Source organism: Bufo gargarizans, chromosome 4, assembly GCF_014858855.1.
Source record: "Bufo gargarizans isolate SCDJY-AF-19 chromosome 4, ASM1485885v1, whole genome shotgun sequence".
Taxonomy (NCBI): Eukaryota; Metazoa; Chordata; class Amphibia; order Anura; family Bufonidae; genus Bufo; species Bufo gargarizans.
Window position 1 is genome coordinate 236,303,052 of NC_058083.1, and position 12,964 is coordinate 236,316,015.

The 12,964-nt window shown below is 40.9% G+C and overlaps 1 protein-coding gene across 15 annotated transcripts in view; it reads right to left on the bottom strand.

Moving 5' to 3' along the window:
- Positions 1 to 12,964, bottom strand: part of DST (dystonin) — a 566,706-nt gene that overhangs the window by 14,362 nt on the left and 539,380 nt on the right. For all 15 annotated transcript variants that reach the window (XM_044290838.1, XM_044290839.1, XM_044290836.1 and 12 more), the window contains 6 exons: positions 12,723 to 12,851; positions 7,271 to 7,414; positions 4,930 to 5,118; positions 4,720 to 4,849; positions 4,120 to 4,283; positions 2,065 to 2,227 (listed from right to left, as the gene is read on the bottom strand). In XM_044290838.1, the coding sequence (XP_044146773.1) occupies positions 2,065 to 2,227; positions 4,120 to 4,283; positions 4,720 to 4,849; positions 4,930 to 5,118; positions 7,271 to 7,414; positions 12,723 to 12,851 (919 nt within the window). The remainder of the gene's footprint in view (positions 1 to 2,064; positions 2,228 to 4,119; positions 4,284 to 4,719; positions 4,850 to 4,929; positions 5,119 to 7,270; positions 7,415 to 12,722; positions 12,852 to 12,964) is intronic.

Sequence of the window (12,964 nt, forward strand, 5' to 3'; positions counted from 1 at the left end):
GCGCTGTGCTTGGTAAGCTGCGAGAAGGCCGTGGTGTTCACTGGAGAGCTGCCTTCTCAAACAGCTGATCAGCGGGGGTCCGGAGTACGGAGTAGGTCATCAGGCGTAAAAACTTAGAAAACTCTTTAAAGTGTCTTAGAATATGGCAATGGCAAGGTCATGTAAAGCATAGGTGGAAATACAGGATAAGTGACTAAACCATCTAGTGGAGGTCTGACCAAGCAAGATAGCAGGGTCCCTGTGTCCCCCATATGAATATAGTGGCTGCTATGTGTGCTGCTGCTCTATTCAACTCTATGGGACTGACGAAGGTAGCCGAGTACTTGGCTTCTCTTTGCCAGTCCCACAAAGATTAATAGAACAGCAATAAGTATGTCTGACTGCCACTCTATTCATAAGGAGGGGAGAGGGTTCCTACGAATCAGACATTTTTCACCCATCTTGTTGATAGGTAATATTTTTAGGTATTTGGACAACCCCCTACAAAGGGCCCATACATTTACTCTTAAAAAACATCATTATCCAAAGCAATGGCTGCTATTTCTTTACAGTACAAGACAGAACAACAACATTATCTTTGGCAGAGCTCAGTAATCCAATAACAGGGATAATGAAAATATTGCATTAGAGAGGACGATGACATCAAAGTTTGGCGGACTGGAGAACTCTAATATAGTTATCATGTCTATTCCTTTGTCACTAAATAGACTTTTATAAATTGCAGCATTTTGTATTTTGCCAAATGAATGAGATAATCACCCAACTCACAAATTATTTCCGTAATTTGATGTAAGATGAAAAAAAGTACTACTAAAGAAAAAGGGCCAGATTTATAAATGTGCCTAATATCTATCTAAAGAGCGCTGGAAATTGGCGCGATTTGGTGCAAATAGGGATTCTACACTTTTTTAGACTTGCTAGAAAAGGGGCAGGGCTTAGCTGCGAAGCGTGGAGTTATCTCGAAAGGGGCATGGTCTAAGACAGTGGTGGTGAACCTATGGCAAGGGTGCCAGAGGTGGCACTCAGAGCCCTTTCTGTGGGCACCCACACCCTGGATTAGACTTTTCCTGCCATTCATCAGCATAGGGCGCGCTATGAACAGCACAAGCAGCGCACTGAATGCAGGCAGGCTATTATAGCTAACTAATAAAGTACATTGAAGATATACTATATTGGACTGTAGTATTCAGGTTAAATTGCCGTGTTAGCACTTTGCAATAAATATGTGGGTTTTGAATTGCAGTTTGGGCACTCTGTAAAAAGTTCGCTATAACTGGTCTAAGATGTGTTGTTTTGCACCGATATTGACCCATAATTCTAGTGTAAAATTCAACCAATAGTTAGTACAGAGCTAAACAAAAGTCTATCCCTGCACCAAATTTATTAACACGTCTGAGCCACTGTGATAAACATGGAGCAGGTCTAGACAACCTAAGTCTTGTATCTCTACAGTCACGTCTATGTAAAAGAAACTCACTGCATGAGTGGATTCTATAACTTTTTAATTTTTCCATTGATGTAGCTGTATGACGGCTTGTTTTTTGTGGGACAAGTTGTAGTTTTAATGGCACCAATTTGGGGTACACATAATCATTGATTAACTTTTGTTATCCTGCGGATTAAATTACGTGACAATTGTAAAGTTTGGGTCATTACAAATGCTTTGATACCAAATATGTGGAGGTGAATTTATTTATTTTTTGGGGCTTTATTCCACAGTAAATCAATTTTTTCATGGAAAAAGGTGTGTGTGTTTTTAACTTGGGGATTTTTTAAACACTTTATTTCATTTTTTTCTACCACAAGATCTTTTTTGGTCTACTGATGGATGGTGTGCATCAAGTAGTCTGAGAAGCAGTGCGGCCATCTAGGATGTCAGAAGAGGAGCCTGGGAATCGGTAGATTTGTGACTAAAAGGATGAAGAGGAGGGCCCAATGGAAGTGTACTGTTTTTTCCCCAGTTATTGTATATTTTTTTCTTAAACTGGAGGATCGCTTTAAATATTATGAATAAAAATAATTGCCTGCAGTAACATTATAATAAAATAACTTTGTGGTACTTACTTGAAGACAGAATTCCTTCTATGAATTCTTGACGTGTTATTTTTCCATCCTGATCTTTATCAATTCTTCGGAAGAAGTCCATGACACGGGATTTCTTGTGGTTCATCCATCGCATATATTTTTTTCTCCACACGTCAAAATCAAAGTTGGCAAATTCTCGTAGCTGAAATGAGAAAACCTATCCTTAATATACACATTCAGAGGCAGAAGAGAGTGGGTGATTAAATACATTTTGGCAGTCTATTTCGGTAGAAAAAAATGTTTTCCTCTTAAGGAATTAATTATAAGAGGGGCTTTGTGATGGTAAAATATGTGAGGGGTTTGTTCTAAAGATACCACATGTTCTTTCAATAAATTTATGTAAGTAAATAAATTAAGAAGGTCAACTCATTCTCTTTAAGCCATCTAATAAAATAGGAATTTGTAAATGCCGTGCAAATGTTTGGTTTTATCTAGTGTAGAATTTAATTGTCTGTCAACACTTTATTATCTTTTTACATCTACAGTACAGACCAAAAGTTTGGACACACCTTCTCAATACAAGTTTGGACACACCTTCTCATTCAAAGAGTTTTCTTTATTTTCATGACTATGAAAATTGTAGATTCACACTGAAGGCATCAAAACTATGAATTAACACATGTGGAATTATATACGTAACAAAAACCTGGTTTTCACTTCACAGGTGTGCCCTGTCAGGTTTAATATGTGGCATTTATTGCCTTATAAATGGGGTTGGGACCATCAGTTGCTTTGTGGAGAAGTCAGGTGGATACTAAATGAATAGACTGTTAGAATTTGTATTATGGCAAGAATAAAGCAGCTAAGTAAAGAAAAACGAATGGCCATCATTACTTTAAGAAATGAAGGTCAGTCAGTCCGAAAAATTGGGAAAACTTTGAAAGTGTCCCCAAGTGCAGTCACAAAAATCATCAAGCGCTACAAAGAAACTGGCTCACATGCGGACCATCCCAGGAAAGGAAGACTGAGTCACCTCTGCTGCGGAGGATAAGTTCATCCAAGTCACCAGCCTCAGAAATCGCAGGTTAACAGCAGCTCAGATTAGAGACCAGGTCAATGCCACACAGAGTTCTAGCAGCAGACACATCTCTAGAACAACTGTTAAGAGGAGACTGTGTGAATCAGGCCTTCATGGTAGAATATCTGCTAGGAAACCACTGCTAAGGACAGGCAACAAGCAGAAGACCAGTGGGAATCTGTGCTTTGGTCTGATGAGTCCAAATTTGAGATCTTTGGTTCCAACCACAGTGTCTTTGTGCGACGCAGAAAAGGTGAACGGATGGACTCTACATGCCTGGTTCCCACCGTGAAGCATGGAGGAGGAGGTGTGATGGTGTGGGGGTGCTTTGCTGGGGATTTATTCAAAATGGAAGGCATACTGAACCAGCATGGCTACCACAGCATCTTGCAGCGGCATGCTATTCCATCCGGTTTGTGTTTAGTTGGACCATCATTTATTTTTCAACAGGACAATGACCCCAAACACACCTCCAGGCTGTGTAAGGGCTATTTGACCATGAAGGAGAGTGATGGGGTGCTGCGCCAGATGATCTGGCCTCCACAGTCACCGGACCTGAACCCAATCGAGATGGTTTGGGGGTGAGCTGGATCGCAGAGTGAAGGCAAAAGGGCCAACAAGTACTAAGCATCTCTGGGAACTCCTTCAAGACTGTTGGTAGACCATTTCAGGTGGCTACCTCTTGAAGCTCATCAAGAGAATGCCAAGAGTGTGCAAAGCAGTAATCAAAGCAAAAGGTGGCTACTTTGAAGAACCTAGAATATGACATATTTTCAGTTGTTTCACACTTTTTTGTTATGTATATAATTCCACATGTGTTAATTCATAGTTTTGATGCCTTCAGAAAACTCTTTGAATGAGAAGGTGTGTCCAAACTTTTGGTCTGTACTGTAGATTATCTATACTGTAATGTCATGTTTGTATACTTTTATCTATATAAATGTATAATACTGGGTGTCCATAGTCTTACAGAAGGAAAGGAAAGAATTGTTAAAATACATTGCAATATACGGTACCTCTTCCAGCCTATCCAAAGCGTCATTTAAGTTCCTTCTCCTCTCTAATGCCAAAAGCCACACTTGTTGCCATTTACTGACCAGCAAGTTCACTCTTGGGTTTTTCGTTTCTATTGATGATTGTGCACCAGATGGGTACAAGTTAGGAGTTGGTGAACGCTTCCCTGTTATAATACAGAAAATAGTTTTACTTTTCAAAAAAAAATCATCAGGCAAAATGACATCATTGCTAGAAAGCAAAAAGCTACTTCCAGGAAAATTAGGGTCAAGAGCTCTACACATGGAACAATCACCAACTCTCTGTGGCAGTGCATGGAGACCATATTATGGATCAATCCTCAGTCATTGTACCAAGGAGAGCTGCCTAAAGTGTGAAATAATGTATCCAGTGCATATATGAGTACCAGTCATGACCCCAAATACTTATGAGGAATATTCCTATTCAAAGGAATGTCATCAATGTATTCAGATACATAGATCTTTCCAGAACTGATGTCATTCAGGATACTGATTACAATCTCTTTCATACAGCTATAAGCAGCTGAGCTTTAACTACTTAGCAGACTATACCCACAAGTTTTGTGACCCTTTAACACTTACGGCCTGTTCTTCCTTTGCCTAAGACAGGGATTTGAGATTGACCTGTCGTAAGCTCGGGAGCTTTCCTCTTGTAAGTCTTTGTAACTTTATCTACATCTGGCTGCTTTCTAGTCATTTCTTCCATAAAAGCCTGAAAATGACACAAGTTAAATAAAATGTGCACAAAATCCACAATGGAGCACATAACTTAATCAGGAGAATTTATTATACCTGATGTTCTGCAATCAAAGCCTTAACCTCATCTATCTCCTCGGGTATGTCCTCCTTGTCTTTTTCATTCAGTGTGGTCTCTGCCCACTGTAACCACTGGAGCAAAGTCTCCAGAAGTTCCTTTTTGGCTATTAGTTCTTCCAAAGCAAAAGCCAATCTCTGTTGATGCTGTTTTGCCCATGTTAAGACCTAAACAGAGTCAAAACACATGTAAATTATCCAGTATCGGTCTTCTTTTTATACTCTGCCAAATCTATCATAAATTAGCACTAAAAAGATTCATTTTATTTGGACACAGTATTTAAAGAGGACCTTTCACCAGTTCTCAGATTACAATATTAATACCTGGCACTGCAGGACATGTTTAGTAGATGTGATATCGCAATTTTTTTTAGATACGCTGCTCTATTGCAGCACTGTGCCCCCCGTTCTCTTTTGCCACCCTGTATGCTAATCAATAGCATCGCTACAGGAAGGAAGAGACGGTTGCGTTTCTCAGCGGGAGTCTCCTTCTGTGAGCTGCCCAATCACAGCAGACCGCATCACAGCCATTGAGGAAAAAAAAAGCTCACCTTCTCTCTGACTGTGATGCTGTCTGCTGATATTGGACTGCTCACAGCCAGGGAGAAGGAAATGCCCCTGAGAAATGCGGCCATCCCCTCCTCCCTGTACCAATGCTAATGATTAGCATACAGAATGGCAAAACAGAATGGTGGGCACAGCGCCGCAATAGAGCAGCGTATCTAGAAAAAATATAGCAATATCACATCTCCTAAACATGCCTTACAGTGGCAGGTATTAATATTATAATCTCAGAGCCGGTGAAAGGTCCTCTTTAAAGGTGTTATGACGTAACTGATGTAAAAAATTAAAATCAGATATCATATACCGTATTTTTCGCCGTATAAGACGCACCGGCGTATAAGACGCACCTAGGTTTTTGGGGAGGAAAATAAGAAAAAAAATATTTTTAACCAAAAGGTGTGCTGTGGGTTTGGTGGGTTTGGAACTAGGTGGTCTGTGGATGGCACTATTACTGGGGATCTGTGGATGACGGACACTGTTATGGGGGGATCTGTGGATGACGGACACTGTTATGGGGGGATCTGTGGATGACGGACACTGTTATGGGGGGATCTGTAGATGACGGACACTGTTATGGGGGGATCTGTGGCTTTCACTGTTACAGGGGGATCTGTGGCTGGCACTGTTACAGGGGGGGATCTGTGGATGGCACTGTTATACATGTGTCATCCACAGACCCTCCCAGCCCATAACTGTGCCATCCACAGATCCCCCGCCGCTCCTGTATACTAATATAATATGTCTTATTCAATTAATAGTTATTAAATATGCCTCTTTATTCCTAAAAGTACCTTAAATCCTAAGCGCTTCAGTACAATGCCGGCAGGCCGGGCAGCCGGCGCGGCGCGTCACTCACTGACGTCACTTGCCTGCGCCGCCTGCTTCATTCATAAAGTAGGCGGCGCAGGCACGTGACATCAGGGAGTTACGCTGCCGCCCGCCCGGCCTGCATTGTACGGATGAGCTTAGGATTTAAGGTACTATTAGGCATAAAGGGGCATATTTAATAACCATTCATTGAATATGACATATTTTATTAGTACACCGGAGCGGCGGGGCGGGCCTTTAGTACAGTGACTGCACCGCCCCGCCGCTATTGCCGGCCCCAGCTCCTCCTCCCAGTCCCTCCCCGAGTCCTCGCTCTCTTTACATCGCTGCCAGCGATGTAAAACTGACTGCATTCGCCGTATAAGACGCAGGGGCATTTCTCCCCCATTTTGGGGGAAGAAAAAGTGCGTCTTATACGGCGAAAAATACGGTAGTACTTTTCTAACAAAGCTAGAACCCGCCCTGTACCTCTCATGGATCCATAGATCTCCCTATTTATGGTTCCAATTGTTCCACCAGATTTATTTCAGACTGGCAGCTCAAGGGGTGTGTCCTTCTCTAGGTATGTGTCCTTTCTGCTGCTGCTATTTCCCTGTGACTGCCACTGCTTCTGGCAGAACATATGGCTGGTGGCAGGTGAAGATTTAAACTGAGCATGTGCACCCACGTCAATGAGGTGGACGAGACATAAGGCAAGGAACAAAAAATAGGTGGCACTATACAGATACATTATTGAATAGCTCACTGGCTATCACTATATTTTTAATTACATGCAATTACAAAAGTATACAGATCCTGGTTTAAAAAATGTAGATTATTGGTTGTGACACATTCCCCTTAAATAGAATCAACATACCTGAATATCCCCACTTCCTACCTTTAACTTTTAAAACAAGCCATCATCTAAAGAGAATAAATGTATTCGTACCTCTTCAAATCTGGCTCTGATGATAGTTATCCAGTGCTTTATTGTAGTAAAAGAATCTGGGTGACAAATCGAAAGTATAGCTTCTCCCATACTTGCTCCTTTATTCAGCTCAGATCTTTTCTCTTCTACTTTTCTCATAAATTCCTTAAAAAAGCAAAGTTATGATATAGATATTGAAAACACTGGATTCTACATATGGCCAGTAGTTTTACCATAAAGCAAATAAAAATAATAAAAGACAAATGTACGTTTTCAAGAAAAGAAGCCCATTAAAAGCTGCCAGGAAGACACACAATCAAGGAAGATTTCTCGCGAGTTGTATTATTGATATAAAAAAAAATATATATATATATATAATGCATCATGCTTAGTAAATGTATTTATTCTTACTTTCTTTTTCCTATGTTCTGCAGGTAAAATGACAGCACTTACAATGAGGTGGTAGTTAGTAAGGATTTTATGGTGGTGTCACACCACGTCTTTTTTGCAAAAATGCAATGGGGGAATGTATCTTGCTCAGCACTCCAGAGTTCAAGCTTCAAAAATTTGCAAAGTCTTGTCGCCATTTGTGACTAGACCTGCCGCTGTTGTTGAATACTGCGGCAGAGCACTGGAGCCTATAGTTCCCTGCCCCAAACACCTTCATAAGCCTCAGGCTTAGGGTACTTTCACACTTGCGGCAGAGGCCTGCCGGATCCGTCAAAACGTATGCCAACTGATGGCATTTGTAAGACTGATCAGGATCCTTGATCCGTCTTACGAATACATTGAAATGCCGGATCCGTCTTTCCGGTGTCATCCGGAAAAACGGATCTGGTATTTATTTTTTTCCGTCTGCACATGCGTAGACTGGAATGACGAAACCGACATTGCGGTATTTTGAATACCGGACTGGCACTAATACATTCCTAAGGAAAAAAATGCCAGATCCGGTATTCTGGCAAGTGTTCCGGATTTTTAGCTGAAGATAAAACCGTAGCATGCTGCGGTATTATCTCCGTCCTAAACAGTCAAAAAGACTGAACTGAAGACATCCTGAACGGATTGCTCTCAATTTAGAATGCATGGCGATAAATTAGATAATTTCTTTTCCGGTATAGAGCCCCTAGGACGGAACTCTATGCTGGAAAAGAACAACGCTAGTGTGAAAGTACCCTTAGTAGGCCTGAAGCCATCATGGCCGGCACATGTGTGTGTGATTACATCATCGCGCCCGCCTGCGCCGGGACACAGTTAAGGGATGTGCTTGCCTTTGCCAGCCTGCTTCCCACCATCCCAGGCCATAGACCAGAAGAGGCTGTGGCCTGCATCGTGAATGCCGGTACATATGAGTATTAGTTGTTGGCCTTTTTTTTTTTTCAATGCTGAATTGAGGGACATTACTGACAAGGAAAACACTGTGGAAGCATTGGGGAACATAATACTGAAGGGGAACTTTGGGAGACATTACTGACAGGAAGGAAAGCACTGGGTGGCACTGGGGACTTTTAATACTGAGGCACTATAGGTGGCATTACCAGGGCATTTTTTTATATAAGGGCAATATATGGGGTATTACTGGAGGCATTTTAATCCTGAGGCACTATAGAAGGATTTTTTTTGTAGAGGGGCATTACTACTGGGGGCACTATAGAGGACATTATTAATACTGGAAGCACTGTAGGGGCATTTCTATGGCAGGGGCATATTAGTAGACATTATTTTTGGGGACACTATACAGGCATTATTACTGGAAGTACAATATAGGGTTTTATTATTATTACTGGGGGCATTTTAGTGGACGTTATTATTACAGGGGGCACTCTAGGAGGCTTAATAATTGCTGGAGGCACCTTAGGGACACCATTTGTATGGGGGTCAAAAAGCAGGATACTATTTGGGGGCATCGTAGAGCACAGTGAGCCTAGGATTGGGAGGGACAGCAGGATGACATTGTTGGGACACCAGAATGGGGAGGTTGTGTTGAAAATATGGGAAGGTTGATGGAAAAATTTAGAAATCTAACATGTCTGCAACAAATTCTTCAGAGACGAGCTATAGCTGAAATAATTTATCATGGTGGTCTGGGTCAAACGGAGGAGAAGAGGAAAGAGAATGTCTACAGAAAGGAGAGGTATAAAAGGTATATGGTGCTGTATTCTCCTATATGTTTCCTAGTGCTGGCAGGCAGTATGCTGTAAGTAGAGCTGGCTCACTACTGTGGCTTGTGTCTCACCTGCTCCAAGTCTTTTTTCATTATAATTATATGTATTTTAAATTTGGTGACTAAAAATTTAATTTAGCCCCTAAATTTATCAGTTTGGGAGCCAATGGCTCCTAGGTTTTTTTTTTTTTTTAAGTCTGGGGCACTGATGTGTGACTTTTTGGGCATATTTACGCAAACATTTTTTGACTTTGTGAATTATTTTTACCACTCACATCAGTTTTGAAAAGTGGGAAGAAAAGTGGCTGTGGTTAGCTATGTTAGTTTCACTACAGCTTTACCACTGGGACTTTAAAAGTCACAAAAAAAGTCTCAAACAGACTCCAGTTGGAGGTAGAGTAGAAAAAAGGGAGCAGCATTTCTAGACAAAAGTGTTAGATCTTAAGATGTGCTAAATTTAACAATGTGCAACATTTGAGATAAATTTGGTGTAAAGTGCATCAACGCCGGCTCAAGCAAAAATGACATCAAATATAACCCTCATGATAAATTCCCTCCAGTGTTTATAGGTGCATATTCTTGCAGCATTTTTCATTGTGTGTTTTGCAATGAAAAATGCTGCGTCCACATGTTACATACTGGGCAACAATAAAATATAAAATATCCTTCAAACATAATTTTTTTAGTAGCAGCGTTTTATGGCAAGTCATAAAAAATGCTATGTGACAAAAAAAAAAGGCCACACACCAAAAACGGCTGGTGAAAAAATAAAAATAAAAAATAAAAATACCGGTACCTGTGTTTTTTTACAGGTGAAAAAAAAATGTCAGGCATAAAATTAAGTTTGGTAATTCCATTATGGAAAATAGGAAACTCCTGGAAGACAGGTGATAAAAACTAGTGCAAAGGGAAACTGTTTTACCAATCAGATTGATCCTTTAATTTTCCAAAGGAACTCTGAAAAATAAAAGTTGGAATGTTACTGGTTGCAAGGGGCATCTAAGACAGTTTTTCTTTGCACCAGTTTTGATAAATCTCCCCCAGAGGCTTCACTCATTTTCACGAATGCAAATTAATCCCAGACGGAACAATTCGGATACATTATCTTATCAAAGGCAAAGTACTCTCCTTGACAACCACATAAATACTACAAATTGTGTGGAAGTGGAACAAACGAAATTCCCAGGAAGAAACTGTGCCGACCTGTCCAAGAAATGTTAGCACTCAGCAGAGAACAACGTCAGCGAAGAAACTTCATCGGATAATGAGGAGATGGAGCCTGAAAATAGTGTTCTAAATAGTAACACTTCTATTTTCTTTCCACTCTCTAGTGCTCTTCCAGAATAAACATCACACATGTTGTCATTTTAAATGCCTTTCCCTAATAAAGACGTCTTGGAAGCTGGTGATCTTTTTATTGCAGAACCAAAGTGGGATGTTAACCTTTCTTGCAAGTAATTGGCTTAACTCAGAAGTCACTAGGGCACAAATACTAAGACTAGCATTACAATGGCCAGTCTTAGCATAAAGTCCATTGGCACAGAAGGTTTCATAACAAATTTGGCACATTTCCAGGCTGGCGGTGCACCAGAAGTTCAGATGTACACCAGCTATGGGGAGACACAGATTTAAACTATCATTTATGTACAATTATTCTAAATTACTCAAAATATCTAACAAAGCAGCTACTGAGGAAGGGGACTAGTGTCTCAAAACACGTTTAGACAGTTATACTGACACCCCAACAACTGTGGATGTACTGCACACTGCAAATATTCTGCACAGCATGGCAAATTCACACCAATTCAGCTGACAAAAACCTATAGCCTATGCCCTATGGCAACGGATCTGTATCGAACTAAAAGGCTTATCAAGCTATATATCAGCTAAAAGCTAGCGATCATAACTGAGGCCCCATTTACATGACCGTGGGACCACCGAGCCTGTATTCCAGACTGCACAGAAGCCCTTCCGTGTACTTCCGAGTCTGTGCCTCCAAGAAACAATAGATAGAACATGTCCTATCTTTCTCTGCATCTTGAGGATTGCAGACCCATTGTAGTCAATAGGTCCACATCGCAATGCAGAGCTCACATGGGCATTGCCTGTTTCTTGTGGACCAGTGGTTTGCCTTCCGCAACACGGACACAGCTGTTCCACAGTAGAGTGAATGGGGCTCAAGTCAAACACAAAAGGTGCCTGCGCAAACTGATCCATTGTAACAAGGCCTATCCTTGTCTGCAAAATAGACAGGAATAGCACATGTTCTGTCTCTTATGCAGGGTTACGGAATGGACATACGGATGTGAACAGTACAAGGTGTGCTGTCTGCATTTTTTGTGAACCCATTGAAATGAATCAACCCACATCCTATCTGCAAAAAATGTGGATCGAATGCAGACCAAAAATACGGTCGTGTGAATGGGGCCTTACATATACAAGTCGGTATTCAGACCGAAAAGTTACCGTTTTCAAACGGTAGTCCGCAATACTAATATTGAATATGTTATGGACTATTGATACAAAATGGATACTTGCTTGTTGAGGACTATGTTTAGCTAAGATGGCGGCCAGACATTCAGCCAACACCTATAAACTAGAATCTTACTTTGTGTTTTATCATGTGTTTCTTTGTGGTTTCCGTTCAGCTCAAGCAAGCAGTTTCAAAGAAAGAAGAAGTAACGGTTTCACCCACCAGCAAGGGGGGAGGGGGGGGGGGAACTTCCTCTTGTCATCAATGTTACAGAAAATATAGAGTTTATAGCCAATAGAAAAGATACACGCCACCTTACACCCCCTACTCCTTTCCGTCCTATATACTGTATGCTGTTCCTCAAATAAACCAGAGATCCTGTAATAACTCCGAGCTGCGTGTTGTCTCAGTTTGATCTCTCCGTGCACGTACACTAATTAATTTGGAGCAGTACATCAACCGAACTGGCAGCTTGGCCAGAACCAGAACAAATATATTATCGACAAGTGAAACTCATGGACATTCCATGAACTTTAGGGACCAGTTTATCTTAGCCTATCTTATTTTTTTTTTTTTTGTGAATGGACCCTAATTGTAAGTCAGTGATGCTGATTTTACATGCATAGTAAACTTTATTAATTACACTACTGTCTACAGAGCTGAAAATTATATATTTTCTGGCATAAATGATAGCAAATTTATCGGGATATAGAGGTCACATCCCCTCCCGCTAGGTCATATACCCATTTCTCTATGGTATGCACTATAATTTGAGACTTTTTAACACCACAATTGTGAGTAAAATGCTTGACAAATGACCGTCATTTTTTTCTTACCTTGTGCTGGTCTATGAGCGACTTCAGAGACTCTTCATCATCAGGGAGAACACCGTGGAATCTCAAAGCTTGCTCTGCTTCTGCCAGCCACTCCAGTAGAGTATGTACTGCCGAGTGGAATTCCTCTGCCTATAATACAACATCATTTGATAAGTTCTTAGATACGGAAGCTGCTGATCAAACTAAATATGTACCCAGCATAATGTCTGCACTCTATACACCATTAAACAGTTCCAATAACA